Raw genomic sequence first — 14,684 nt, forward strand, 5'->3', positions numbered from 1 at the left:
AATATACAACAATACTGTACACCGGTACATTTATATTTACATTTATGTAATATTTCCGGTATAATAACCATTTGAATCCACAATACTCACACCTCCATGGCACCTGATTCCATCCTCTGATAATAAGGAGGTCTTTGCTTCTAATTTATATTGTTTCACGGGCTTTTGAGCTTTCAGAAACAAACTTTAGCGTGTCAAGGGGTTGCAATCTTTGACATGGGGCACCTTTTAACGTCCCATCCGACGAACTGCCTTTCAAGAGTGAAGCTTAGTTTAAACATATCATTACACTATTCCTGGTTTACCTATAATTTATTTAGAACATTCATGTCGGACAACTTTATTTTAGTTCTTTCTAAATAACATTTTTTACACTAGTACGTTTTGTTAAAACACGTGAGTTTCGGAACACTGTTCAATATACTTGTTTATCATTAAAACATTCGGATCGTAAGCTGTTGTAACTTTATAACGTGACAGAGAAAACATATTGTTTGTTGTCTCGCAAAAAAGCTCCAGTAATTTGAAGCTGCCTTCCGGTTTCCGGTGACAGTATATTCTCATTACGCCAAAATGTTCAGTGTTTTCACCCGTCACCCGTAAGGACATCTTGTCAATAACCTTAGTTTGCCTTTTCCCAAAGCATAACAAATTTGGTCAGTAGCTACAACTGAGTTTTCGAAAGCTAAATAACTTTTGAGTTACAGTTAGTTTTAAATTGTTTTTAACAGGATTAGAAAAAGTCCATAATGAATGATAAAATAAATTTGTTTCTATGAGTATCTTAAAAAGATTTGTTTAGAGAGGGCAAACATACAGTTTTTTTTCAAAATATGGCCTCATTTGATTTTTTTTATATTCAATGCTTTAAACGTGTGCTTTAAACCACAATTTTTATCATAATAATAAAATGATAACAGTAAAAAGCTACACTAATATAGCTGTTTCAAAATATACCCAATAGCATGTTACGTATTAAATTTGAATATTTATTTCATGCACTGGTGATTATAATTCGTTATTAGTCAATTAGCAATTTCTTTTGAATAGAACAACATGTATTTATTTGTAAAGAGTTATTTTTCCAGTATAAATTCCTTTATAGTCAGTTTCATATAAAATTACTATCATTCATATCGAGAAATGGTATTTATTAAATGTTTAGACTCAACCAAATTCAGTAGTGAATTATTCATATCGTAAAATGATATTATTAAATGTTTAGACTCAACCAAATTCAGTAGTGAAATTATTCATATCGTAAAATGGTATTATTAAATGCTTAGACTCAACCAAATTCGGATATCAACCTGGAACTACTTACGAGTACGATTATGACGTGGACACAGCGACTCTCATCGAGGGGGCCTTCGAAGGGAAATCCGGGATGAAAATGACGGCCAAAGTTCAAGTGGAAGTGTTGTCAAAATGTGACCTTGTGCTGAAGGTCAAAAGTGTACAACTCCACGAAAGAAACCCCGATTCCCCAGAAAACTTGATCCTTTCAACAATGTCCGGAGAATTCAGCAGACAGCTGGAGGAGAACTCACTGAGATTCTCTTTCCAAGATGGCCGAATTGAGTCTCTGTGTCCTGCTGAAAGTGAAAAGACCTGGGTTCTCAACATCAAGCGAGGTATCCTGTCAATGATTCAAAACACCATGGAAGATCTGCAGGTCGACCAAAAAGTCAGAGAGGTCTGTATAGTACTTAATAACTATTCCTTTATAATTACTAATCCACACTAATATTTTTGAACAATGAGAAAAAAATGCCTTCATTTTATTTCTTAAACCTTTAACTTCTTTGATTGAATCCAGGCGGACGTGACAGGAACATGTGATGCCGATTACACAGTGTCTGAAAATGGGTGGTACACAGTGACAATCAAGAAACACAAGAACCTCTTGGGCTGCACAGAACGCCACGGATACCAGACAGCACTGCAAGGAACACCCTACAGAGTGCCATCGGTAGGTTATAGGTCCTCAGTAAGATTTGCCTATTAAAAAGAATAGTAGATTTATCAGTAAAATTATACTAACATAATTCCATTAAATAGGAAATCCAGTCCATGCCCGTCATGAAGAGTAGTCACTCCTGCCAGCAGGAAATCAGCAAATCTGGAGTCCTGAAGGGATCTTCATGTACTGAACAACACGTGTTCAGACCTTTCTCACGTAACGATAAGGGGGCCGTGACAGAAAGCAAACAGACACTGAAATACGTATCTGAGAAGAGCGGAGTATCAGCAGCACGTAGGTTTCCCTATTATTATTGTATTTAGTTCCATCGAAATCCTTCTAGTTAAAGGCGTGAAATTGAAATGAATATTTTTATTTTCAAGGATCTGTAAGTCGAAAAACTGATATGAACTTTGAGCATCATTATGATGTTGCCAGTAACATGAAAACCCGCAAGGACATTGAGAGACAACTAGTGAACATTTGTGCCCAGACAACAGAAGATGTTCGCCAAGAGACACCCCGTCTTTTCTCCGACCTTGTTTACATCATGAGAGCAGCTGATTCCAAGACACTTAAGGATGTTTATTCCAATGTACAGAGTGGTTCTCTCTGTAGCAACAACAACCAGAAAGTCAGGTTTGTATACTTCCCCATGAAAAAGATCTCATTTGCTCTCTAATTATAATGATTTGTTTGGGCCATCGGGATCTGAATTAAATATGATATCTTTGTTTACAACAGAAAATTCTTCATGGATGCCATTCCCATGGCTGGAACCTCAGCCTCCGTTGCTATGCTGTCTAAAATGATCAACGACAATGATGTGACTGGAATCGAAGCTGACATGTGGTTGACAACATTAGCCTTCATTCCAAGCCCCACGAAAGACATGATCAACGAGGTTCAGGTAACGACTAAATCTGAAAAATTATTTTAAAAAAGACAATTCCATTGATTTAATAGATAATTGAATATTATTTGTCTCATACAGCCTCTTCTAAAGAAGAATGGTAAAGCCCTGCTGGCCGTAAGCTCCTTAGTTAACACCTACTGCAAGAACGCTGCATGCGAGAACGACATGGACATCGCTAACGTCATTTCCGCTCTGGAAGATAAAATTGGATATGGATGCTATGTAGATGAAAACAACAAAGATAATGTAAATATATTTGTTATTTGGTTTGGGAGATACATATGTATTAGTGCTAATATTTGAAAAAAAAAACATTTTTACCTATTTTAAATCTCAGATTGTCTTGACTCTTCGTGCTCTTGGAAATTCCGGCCACATCAGTTCAGCAACTGCTACAGTTAACAGCTGTATTTCTCGTAAAGACAATCCAGTAGAAGTACGAATTGCTGCTATCGAGGCCTTCCGTCGTGCTTCCTGTGACGATGCCGTACGTACTTTAGTCCTAGTATTATAATGCATTTCATTTTTATCTCACAACTGAAAGTCTCGAATAATCGAAGAATCAAATTTTGCTATACCTTTAAGTGGAAAGCATATACCAGTAGAATTTTAATCATCTTAATAAACGACGGTTTTATTTCAGAGAACTGAAGCATTAAAGGTTTTCAATGACAAAGAAGAAGACTCCGAAGTGCGCATTGCTGCCTACTTGGCCCTCATGCAATGTCCATCCACAAGCATTCTCTCTACTGTTCGATATGCTCTTGAGAAAGAAGAAGTCAACCAAGTAGGTTCTTTTATCTGGTCTCACCTAACGAACCTGATGGAATCTTCCAGTCCCCTAAAACAGGATATTAGATCTATCTTGGAGAGTGAATACCTGAAAAAAGAATTCAACATGGACAAAAGAAAGTTTTCAAGAAATTATGAAGGATCCTTCTTCCTTGAGAAAATCAACACTGGGGCTTCTGTTGAAAGCAATTTGATCTGGTCGTCCAAATCCTTCATTCCACGATCATTGATGGCCAATCTGACTGTGGATCTGTTCGGAAAATCGGTCAATATTCTGGAAGTCGGAGGAAGAGTTGAAGGTCTTGAATACTTCCTTGAATCTTACTTTGGACCTAATGGCTACTTCACTGAAAAAGATGTCAAGAAAGCCACTACACAGGTCATTAAAGGAGTTGATACCAAGAAAATGAATAAAATTGACAGTCAGGTATGTAGAGAGTTTTCTGACTGCATTTTTTCTATAATTTAAAAGTATCTTTTATGTAAAACCTATGATTTCAAACTAATTACATTGTTATAATATGTTTGTAGTTTGGTATGGGAATGGATCAACTGAAAGGAGCTCTCTACCTTCGAGTGTTTGGAAACGAACTCTCGTATAACAGTTTCAATGGCCTAGAAAACCTTTTGAGTGGTGATAGCTTCAACATTCTTGAGATGCTGATCAGCATGTCTAAAAATCACGACTACACATTCACACAGAACATCATGTTTTTGGACACTTCAATGATCATTCCAACAAGTGCTGGATTTCCACTCAATCTGACAATCAACGGAACTGCCACGATTGACATGAAAGCCTCAGGAAAAGCGGACCTGCGTAAAATGGGTACAAGTCCCATGAGTCTTCTTATCAGCGGAAAGATCCAACCAAGGTGGATTTAATTCTTTGGTTAAAAATATGTCTTTAAGACTTTTTGTGATTAAGTTTTAAAGTAACAACATCTATATCAAGGTTTCAATTGCTTCTATTTGTAGTGCTGCAGTCGAAATCTCGAGCATGATGAGCGTTGATGCTTTCGTGACAAAGAGCGGATTGAAGATGGTATCAACACTTCATTCCAGCACATTGCTGAAGGGTCATGTAGAGCTTCAAGACGGAAAGATCTTTAATGCTAATCTAGACATGCCTAAAGACAAAATGGAAATTTTCAGTCTCAAGTAAGATATTTTGAAATGCTATGTAATGAGTGAGTTGTCTGTGTTATACGTCATAGGTTGTACCCAAAGGACTAATGGTTTAACACGTATTTATTTTTCTTTTTTTTGCAGAACTGCTTTCTTCACTCTTCATCGTGATGCTGAAAAAGAACAGAAAATGATCACAAAAAATAGACAGACACACAAAACATGCACTGGACTCAAGCTTGCCAAAATCACTGGATTGAGATTATGCGGAGAAATGCAGTTTCCAAATGCATCTCTTGAGGCGAACGCTCCATACTTTCCTCTTACTGGGCCAATGAACATGGATCTTTCTCTGGTGAAAGAGGATTCTCACAAATCATACAACGTAGAAGCCAGATTTACAAAGGTAAATATTGACACTTATAATATGCATAAATCTGGAAGTAACAAAGAAAATCATTCCGATATGATGAAATTGTATTAATTTTATTTTTGTATTCTTCATCAGACCAAGAAAGACATTAATATCCGTATGGCTTTTGACACGCCAGGATCAAGAGTTGACAGAACTCTTTCTGCTGAATTCTTACTTGACAAAAAAGGTTCCAAGGTCGAGTTTGGTGTACAGTCGCCATGGACTAAAGCTGTTTTTACAGGTTTGATTCAGTAATAAATTTTTATTAGCGTGAATAAATAATGTTTTTAAACCTATACTTTTATTTATGTAATTTATGTTACAACTTTTCAATCTTTTGCATAGGTAAAGTCCAGGATGAGAAAAATCTAAAACACGTCAGTGGAAAATTCGTCTACGGAAAGAAGGAATACTCTGTTGTTGCAGAGGTGACAAAATCAAGGAAAGGGAACAGTTACGAGTACAAACCCCACGTTGAAATATCCGCTCCTAAAATGAAGCCAATCCAACTTAAAGGTGGAATCAAATACGAAAAAATGAAACTTTTGGATGCTAATTTGATATTAATTGGGGCATCCAAACAACCAATCAAAGCGGAAGGTAAGTATCTGACAAGTGAAATAGTCTTCTTAATTATCTCAAAATATTCCACAGAAAATCATTTTGTATTATTACATGTGTTTTATTTTAGTCAACTACTCCAAGAAAAAAATAGTGGTATTAGCTAAAGCGAGTATCAGCTTTGAGAAGAAGAAAGAATACGCTATTGAATCCAGAGTTCAGATGTCGGCAACAAAGAAGGCTGTGAGGTACAGGCCATATCTATCCATCAAAACACCAGAGAAGGAACTCATTAGTTTCGGGGGATCAGCAGAGTATAAGACTGGAAAGGCATTGAAAGTGGATTTAACTGTCGACCGCATTGTTTCAAAGCCAATGAAACTCTTGGGTACTTATTAAAAAAAAAAACTATTACTTTATTAATGAATCTTTTACTTTTCAGCTAAATCAAGAAAATATGTATGTAATTGTTTTTTCCAGTGCAAATAAGAGATGGCAGCAACAAAAAGAGTAAAGGTATTAGATCCAGAGTAGACATTAAGTCCCCAGTCTTAACCACAAAATGGACTTCAATGTTCATGATTAAAAATCAGCAGATAGGCATCGTTCGCTCCACACTTGACTATGTCATTCCTCGAGTCAGCAGAGACAAAGTAACCCTGAATGGTAAACTGAATATCCGCAACACAAAGAGCCTTGCAGCCGCAAAAGGAAACATGTAAGATAAATAATGAATTTCTTTTCTTATATAAGTACATTTCCTTATCATATTTACAAACTGAAAATCGCTAATGCCTCTACATATTTTGCAGGGTCTTAAATTTCAAACAACAATCTGATTACAACCTCAACGTCAAGTTAGACATCAGCAAGAACTGGAAACATTCAGAAGCTAATGTGATTGCAATTTATGGACCAAACAAGAAAGATTTCAAAAAACGCATCGAGATTGACAGTAAAATGAATCACATTATCAACTGGAAACAGAAGAAAATCAATATTGATGCCAGCAGTAAATTCATTTTCCCATATTTGGTAAGTAAATTTTTAATGTAATGTGCTCAATTAATTTAGGTTTCTTGTTTTGATAATCAGGAATCCATTTGCATATTAATATTCATAGGGTGTGAACTACCAAATGAAAGGAAAGCACGTACAGACCTCCAAATCCATCGATTCCTCCTTGGATGTCCTCTTTGGAAAGAAATCCTCCTACAGTGCCACTCTAGAGGTTAAAGACAAATCTAAGAAATTTACAAGTATGGTGGGTAAATTTGGTATTTCTATCCCAGGTAGAGATATCGTCATTAGTAATGCATTGGACCAAAACAATGCCAAAAAGTACAGCAACGTCCTGACAGTTCAGCTTGAGAATGGGAAGAAGAGCATTATCCAAACAACGCTGCGCAATGTTGCTACAAATGAGTATGACATCACAACCTCTTTCAACATTCCAACATTTGAACTGCTAACAGTTTCAGGACAATACAGGCTTATTCCTTCAAATCTTCAGGCTAATTCAGAAATCCAATACGGAAAGACCAAGTATGCTATGTCTTTATCATCTTTAGTCAGAAGTGGATCGCGTATTCAGCTTGCCGGTGAATTGGAGTATCCTTCTCGCAAAATCACAGCTGAGTTTGACACTAAAATGAAAAACCCAGTGTACTCAAGCAAACTTGATGTCAAATGGGATGCAAACAAAGACCCCTCAAAACAAGTGATGCTACAGGGAGAATTAACCAAAGGAGATCAAGACGTGGAAGCCACACTGTCCAAAGTAAGTCCTCTAGGATCCGGCAGTCTTAATTTGAAACACCAGAGCGGTGATAAGTACACAACTCATGCCCATGCAAAGTGGAATAAAGAAATGGTTTCAATGGACTCTACCTATGGACAGGAAAAGAATGGTTACAAGGCAGGTCTAAAAATTCAATCTCCATTCAAAAACTTCAGATCCATCAATATTGATTTCAGCCACCAAAATGATAAAACAAAGTCTTCCTCAAACATTGACATCGACTGGAAACCAATGAAGCGCATGTCTTCTACACTGTCATTAAAGCAACCCATGCGATGGGACGATATGGAAGCTACTCTTGATGTAAAGACGCCTATTCCAGGATTTGAAAGAGCAGGGGTTGAATTAAAAAACAAAAAGTCCGACAGAGTAGAAAGTATGATCAAGTTCTTCTGGAACAAAGACTTTCTTCAAGCTGATATCCTTGCTGCAGACAAAAGTTCAGGATCCTCTAGAGACCTCACAGGAAGGTTGAGTCTGAAATCAACCCTAAAAGATATAACTTCTCTTTATGCCGCTGTGAAACATGTGGACAATGGACAGAGGTTTGAAAACAGCATTAACTTCGAGCACAATGGAAAAGCTTACAGCTATGAAGGGGACATTACTCATTTCCGAAATGGGTTGCATTTGCAGAACAGCGGAAATATCAAACTAAGGAGCCCTTCCAATAAAGTAGAATCCTCATGGTCACACAGAAATACATTTGAAGACATCCAATCAAGCTTTAAGTTTGTTTCTGGAGGAAGCAACATTGACTTTAACTTGAATGCAAAGCAGAGCATGTCCCTTCCACGTGGTACGATGACTATCAAATCCGAATTGCGCTCATCATTTGCCATTGCTGAAGATATTGCCTTGGATATTTCACATGAACATGGAGTTGGCATGATCGATAACCAGATTCATTACATTACTAAAGGAAAGAAAGTCTTCTCCTTGATCAACATTTATAAACGAAACAGTGGCATTGCCTCCTCAACACATACCTGCTCATGTCATGGAGTTACCAAGACCCTGACTGTGTCCTCACAATATCAAGGTTATCCTTTATCTGGTAAAATTGAGTATCTGTCCAACAAGAAATCAATGGCTTTGATTGATGGTACATTTAGCATTTCCCCAGTTGGATTAATGAGTGGAAAGTTTGAAGCAAAGATGAGTCATTACGATGAATCGAAAACACTGAAGATTACAATGGATCAATCCAACGAGCGAGGTGAAACTGTTACCAGATCATCTGTCGTCCTTCCTACTGGAGACACAATCACGATGGAAAACCGTGGACAATGGGGCAATAAGAAGAGTCTGAATACAATTCTGAACACCCCATATGAAAATCTTCGCAAAATGACCATTGGCGCCGAGTTTTCTGGCAATTCCAAATCCTTCCATACCAGCGCTAACCTGATGATCAGTCCACTCTTTGGGCCAATGTCTGTTACATCCCAGTGGAGTTCATATGGTGGAATAATTGCCAGCATTCAGGTCAACACTCCATTTGAACCTTACAAACAAAGCCGTATTTCTTTTACACATAATGATCAGAGGGAAAAGAAAACAACAGAATTGAGTGTTGAATATTTACCAGGCAAGACAATCAAGTTGGAGTCTACTTTGCTACCAAGTCTTGAAAACTTAGAGGGCAGCATTGCCTTAACAACACCATTCCAAGAACTCCCCTATTCAGCAGCTTTAATTCGCCATAGTGGAAATAGTCGCCAATTTCAATGCCATGGAGAGATTGAGTATACTCGAGGGAAGAAGATCCAGGGTGATATAACCTATTCAAATAACAAAAAGGTTGAGGGAACCTTAGTACTTAGGTCTCCTTTTGCTAATGATTTCATCGCTGCCTTTAATCACGAGGGATCTCTATCTCAATTTTCCTCCCACGCAGAAATGCAGTACGGGAAATCCAAAAAATATGAAATAACTGGAAACTTTGGCAATTCAGCTGGAAATGTAATCATTAAATCTCCCCTTCATGAAGACATGTCTGCTTCTTTTAAACACATGGGAAGCATTTCTGACTTTGATACACACATTGACGCTTTGTATGGCAGAGGGAAAAAGTACGAATTGGATGCCAAATACCATCAACTATCTGGAATGCTAAGCTTCAAATCTCCACTCTTAAAAGATATGAGTGCTTCATTTAGCCACAAAGGAGAGTTAAATGACTTTGCGTCTACTGCTGAATTCCAGTATGGCAAATCAAAGAAGTATGAAGCAAAAATGCAGCTTTCACTGGCTAAATCCTCAACAGGATCAGTTTCATTTTCCTCTCCATTCACAGAAGATTTTGCGGCATCCTTTTTACACGAAAGCCCAATGAAAATCACTTTTGATGGTAAATATGGAAAACATAAGGGTTCAGTCATATCAGCGTTTAAGAATGCAAAGAAGATTCTTGGGTCGTTAGAGCTTAAAGCTACCTTTTTCGACAACATGAAAGCCGAATTTTCCCATGAAGGCAGTCTAAGCAATTTCGAAACTAGTACGTCTTTCATAAAGGGAGGAAAGGCTTTAATCGAAGGGTCTGTGGTATTTTCAACTGGAAAGAGAATAACTGGCTCAGTGACATTAAAAACACCATTCCACAGGGATATTTCAGCATCATTCAAACACTCTGGTGATCTTTCCAAATTTCAGACCACTGGGAACATAAAGATGGACAAAAAACTACAGTATAAATTGAACATTAACGCTCAAATGAAAAAGAGAGCAAAAGCAACGATCCAACTTGAGAACCCTTTTACGGATCCCATTAAGATAACTATGACCAAGAAAGGTAAACCAACAAATATGAGAATAATTACCAATGCACTTATCGGAAAAGGAAAGAAATATACGACTGATATCACCTTGAAGCGAGGATCAACATCTGCTGTTATTGTAAACATTGTCACTCCTATACCAGGATACAAGAAAGTAAAAGGAATTTGGAACTTTAGTGGAAACAAGAAGAGTTTCAAAACAAGTGGTCGAGGTTCAATTGGAAAAGAGTCCATTGCTGCAGATATCAAAATGTCTCTCAGACCAAACTTCAAGGCTGACCTTTCGGTGGAGACACCCTTTAAAGGATACAAAAAGGCTGGTGTCATCCTCTCTCATCAAGGTTCACTAAAGAACTTCCAGTCCCATGGGGAGATTACTGTGGGAAAGAACAAACTCTACAATGCAGATATTATGTTTGCTATAGATCCCAAGATCGCTACCTCTATTGCGCTCCAAACCCCATTCAGAAACTTTGAAAAAAGCGAATTTTCTGTGACACATGATGGATCTCTGAGAAACTTCAACAACCAGGTCAATATCTTATTCCCGAATAAAAAACGCATTTTGTCTAGTCTCAAAGTGGACTCTCGATCAGATATTTCAGTAGAGGTCTCACTCCAAACACCCTTTAAAGACTATGAAATGATGCAAGGAACATTTACCCATAAAGGCAACTGGAAGAATTTCCAAATTTATGCCGAAGGATCTGATGGAACCAATAAGAAATTGACGGGAGAAATCGGAATGAGCCTTCTAGATCAAATATCTGGTTATCTTAAATTCACAAGTCCCTTTAAATCGGCACAACTAGTAAAGGCAAGCTTATCACACGACGGAACATATAACAATTTCCGCAGTCATGCCGAATTTGAACTTAATAATGACAAATCTGAAATTGATGTCAATTTCAGTTCCCTAGTGAAACTAGAAGGGAAAGTTCTTGCCAAGTCACCATACTTTGAAACGATTGACGGCACCTTCGCACATGAAAGCTCTCCCATTTTGACTACAGCTGCAATCAAATATGGAAGAAGAAGTCTGTTAGACGGAAAATTGTCGTTGAAATCATCTCCTCTCCAAGGATCTTTGTTTGTGAATTCTATCTACATTAAACCACTGAGAGCCAGCGTATCTCACTCAGGAACACAAAAAAGATTTAACACCAACTTGGAAATCTCTTATGGAAAAGAAAACATAAAATCTAGTACAGAATTCGACTCCACAAATGATATATCTGCTAGAACCTCAATTACAACAACATATGGAAAAGTCAAAACTGTAGCTGCTTCATTTTCACATGTTGGAAGTCTGAACAACTTCAAATGTCATGCTGAGGCATCTGCCAATGGTGAGACTGTTGAAGGTGATTTAGCATTTTCAAGCATTAACTCCCTTGAGGGAACACTGTCCATACGCACACCATTTGCTGATTATAGGGAAAGTGATTTCCTCTTCCGACACAATGGTGGTCTACTAAATTTCAACAGTCATGCTGAATATTCACTTGAAGGCAAAAAATCTGAAATTGAGTTGAACGTTGAAATGGACAAGAGAGTTAAAATTATCGGATTTGTTAAAAGACCGTCTACAAATGATGTCATCTTTAAACTAACTCATGCGGGATCCATCCAGAAATTCAAGTGCGGAACTGAATTGACATATGGAGGAGAAAAGAAGATCCAAGGAAAAGTGTCCTTTGATACAGTTCCTTCACTTTCCGTCCAAGCTTCCCTGACATCAAAATGTCCAGTTGTCAAGAACATCCAGCTTTCTATTTCACAAACTGGTGCATCTGAAAATTTCAACATCAAATCTTCAGCAAGTTTCAATGGAAAAGAAATAACCGGAAATGTTGGGCTTGACCGACGCAGTGGAATCAATGGTTATGCAACACTGAGAACGCCAATCTCTGAGGATATCATGGCATCACTCAAGCACAATGGTCCCTTAACAAACTTCCAAACTCTTGCAGAAATTTCATACAGTGGAAGAAAGCAAATCGAATTTGACGCATCACTCGATGCCTCATCATCTATTATCGGACAGTTATCATTGAAAACTCCCATAAGTGAAATTAATGACATCAAGGCTAATTTCCGTCATGAAGGGGATCTAGATAACTTCAAAACGTCAGGATCAGTCAGTGTATCTGGGAACGAAAAACTTTCTGGAGATGTGTCCTATAGTTCCAGCCCGATATCTGGATCATTCAATATCAGAAGCGTGCTTGGACAATTAAATGGAGCCTTCAATCATGAGCAGTCACTAAGGTCAATGAAATCCCATGCTGAACTTAATGTTGATGGATACAATACCCAAATAGATGCCACTTACTCCAACGATGGTATTAAAGAAGGATCCGTGTCTATATCAAGCCCATTCTGTGGAAATATTGGCGCTGTTTTCACTCACGATTACAATGACTATCAAATTACAAGCAGTATAAAATTGCATTCAGAAGACAAAGTTATTGCTGCAGCAACTGAAGTTGCCTTCGTTGATGGAGTAAGTGGGAAAGTTTCTTTGAAAACTCCATTCAAAGGATACGAACAACAATCTATTTCCGCTAAATATGCATTCACTGATGATCTAACTGGAGAATTTACTATTGATTACAATAATGGACAGAAGATTGAGGGACAGATGTCAGTAACAGGAAGAGACTCTGTAGTAGGTAAACTTATCATCAAAACACCCTTCGAAGGCTTCAGAGAGTCCAGTGCTGACGTATCATATACCCTTTCCTCCTCAGGCCTTAAGGCAAATGCTAAAGTCACATTCCGTCAGCAGAGCATTTCTTCTGAAGTTAGTTTTGCCAAGAATCCCCTCCAAGGCAGCGTTCTTCTGAGAACACCATTTACTGGCTTTGAAGAATTGAAATCTTCCTTCAACCATGTCAGTTCTAGTTCTGGCTTCAAAAACCACATTGAAGGAACAATTGGAGGAAAAACAGTTCAAGCTGACACTTCCTTTAACCACAGGAATTCAATAAGTGCAAGTACTACGATTAATACCCCTATACAGGGAATGAGAAAACTTTCAGCCTCTTTCAACCATGAAGTCAAAGACAGTGGTTTTTCGACCGTAGCTAAAGCAGGAATTGAAAAAGAAGAAATATTAGTCGAAGCCAGTTTCAACAAAAGACCAAGTTTCACAGGCTCTCTTAAGGTTTTAACTCCTTTCTCGGGATTTGAAGACCAAAAATTGTCCTTCAATTTTGAAAAGACTCTGATGGGTTATCAATCGCAAGCGGAAGCTACATATCAGAAGAAGAAAATCGAAGTTGCTGGTAATATAAATATCGATACAATCGTTGATGGAGATCTCCAAATCACCACGCCATATTCAGGCTTTGAAAAACAGAAAATCCAATTCAGAGGCGAAAATAACAAAATACACGGTATTTTGTCATTTAGACAGAAATCAGTTGAAGTTAATGGTGAACTTTCGTCTACTCAGGGATTCTTCTCCGTTGAGTCAACTTTCCCCGGTTTTGAAATTCAAAGAATAAGCTTTACGACTAATGGCAAGAAAATTCATGTAGAGGGCACCTTTAGACAAAAGACCATTGAAATTGATTCATATCTGTCTGCCAACAAAGGCAGTCTCTCGATCAAAACACCTTTTACTTCTTACGAGAACCAGAATGTACTGTTTACTATTGATGACAGAAAAGTTCATGTAGAGGCCACTTTTAGACAAAAGACCATTGAAATCGATGGAGAAATTTCAGCCACAAAAGGTAGTCTTTCAGTTAAAACACCTTTTGCTTCTTACGAGAATCAGAATGTACTGTTTACCATTGATGACCAGAAAGCCCATGCAGAGGCCACTTTCAGACAAAAGACCATTGAAATTGATGGAGAACTTTCTGCCAACCAAGGTAGTCTCTCCATTAAAACACCGTTCACTTCATACGAGAGTCAAAACATCAAGTTCTCAAAGAAGGGTTCCAAAATGCAACTGGAGGGAACATTCATGGAGAAAACTGTGGAAATGGACATCACTTTCAAAAGAGGTAAAAAAATGGAGGGACAAATTGCAATTAGAACGCCATTCCAGGGATATCTTAAACAAGAAGCTTTCATTTCTCATGAAATGACCAGCGAGGGTTGCCAGACACACGCCGAGATCCTCTTCAATCAACAAAAATCAGAGTTTGATCTCAATATTATCAAGGGAAGGAAAAATGGATTTAAAGTATCTCTAAGAACACCTTTCAATGGCTTTGAAGAGCAGGACTTCCTTCTTGAAGTTGAACAATCATCCAGAGCTTTAACTGGACGCGCAGAAGGCAACTTTAAAAGAGAGAAACTTGAAGCTGAAA

General features: G+C 37.8%; 1 protein-coding gene across 1 annotated transcript; it reads left to right on the forward strand.

The window, feature by feature from the left end:
- Positions 1-1,282: 1,282 nt before the first annotated feature.
- LOC134273790 (uncharacterized) lies at positions 1,283-14,683 on the forward strand (the record flags this gene model as incomplete). The annotated part of the gene is made up of 17 exons (XM_062756000.1): positions 1,283-1,696; positions 1,820-1,972; positions 2,062-2,257; positions 2,347-2,602; positions 2,708-2,873; positions 2,958-3,125; positions 3,217-3,366; positions 3,523-4,098; positions 4,203-4,546; positions 4,650-4,832; positions 4,944-5,205; positions 5,308-5,455; positions 5,560-5,814; positions 5,906-6,163; positions 6,256-6,493; positions 6,588-6,810; positions 6,899-14,683. Coding segments are annotated over 17 exons (11,775 nt in total), but the record flags the coding sequence as incomplete, so codon positions are not given.
- Between the last annotated feature and the right edge of the window lies 1 nt (position 14,684).

This window comes from Saccostrea cucullata, unplaced genomic scaffold (genome assembly GCF_032062105.1).
Source record: "Saccostrea cucullata isolate Sc308-1 unplaced genomic scaffold, CSIRO_AGI_Scuc_v1 ctg6987, whole genome shotgun sequence".
In the NCBI taxonomy this organism is placed as follows: domain Eukaryota; kingdom Metazoa; phylum Mollusca; class Bivalvia; order Ostreida; family Ostreidae; genus Saccostrea; species Saccostrea cuccullata.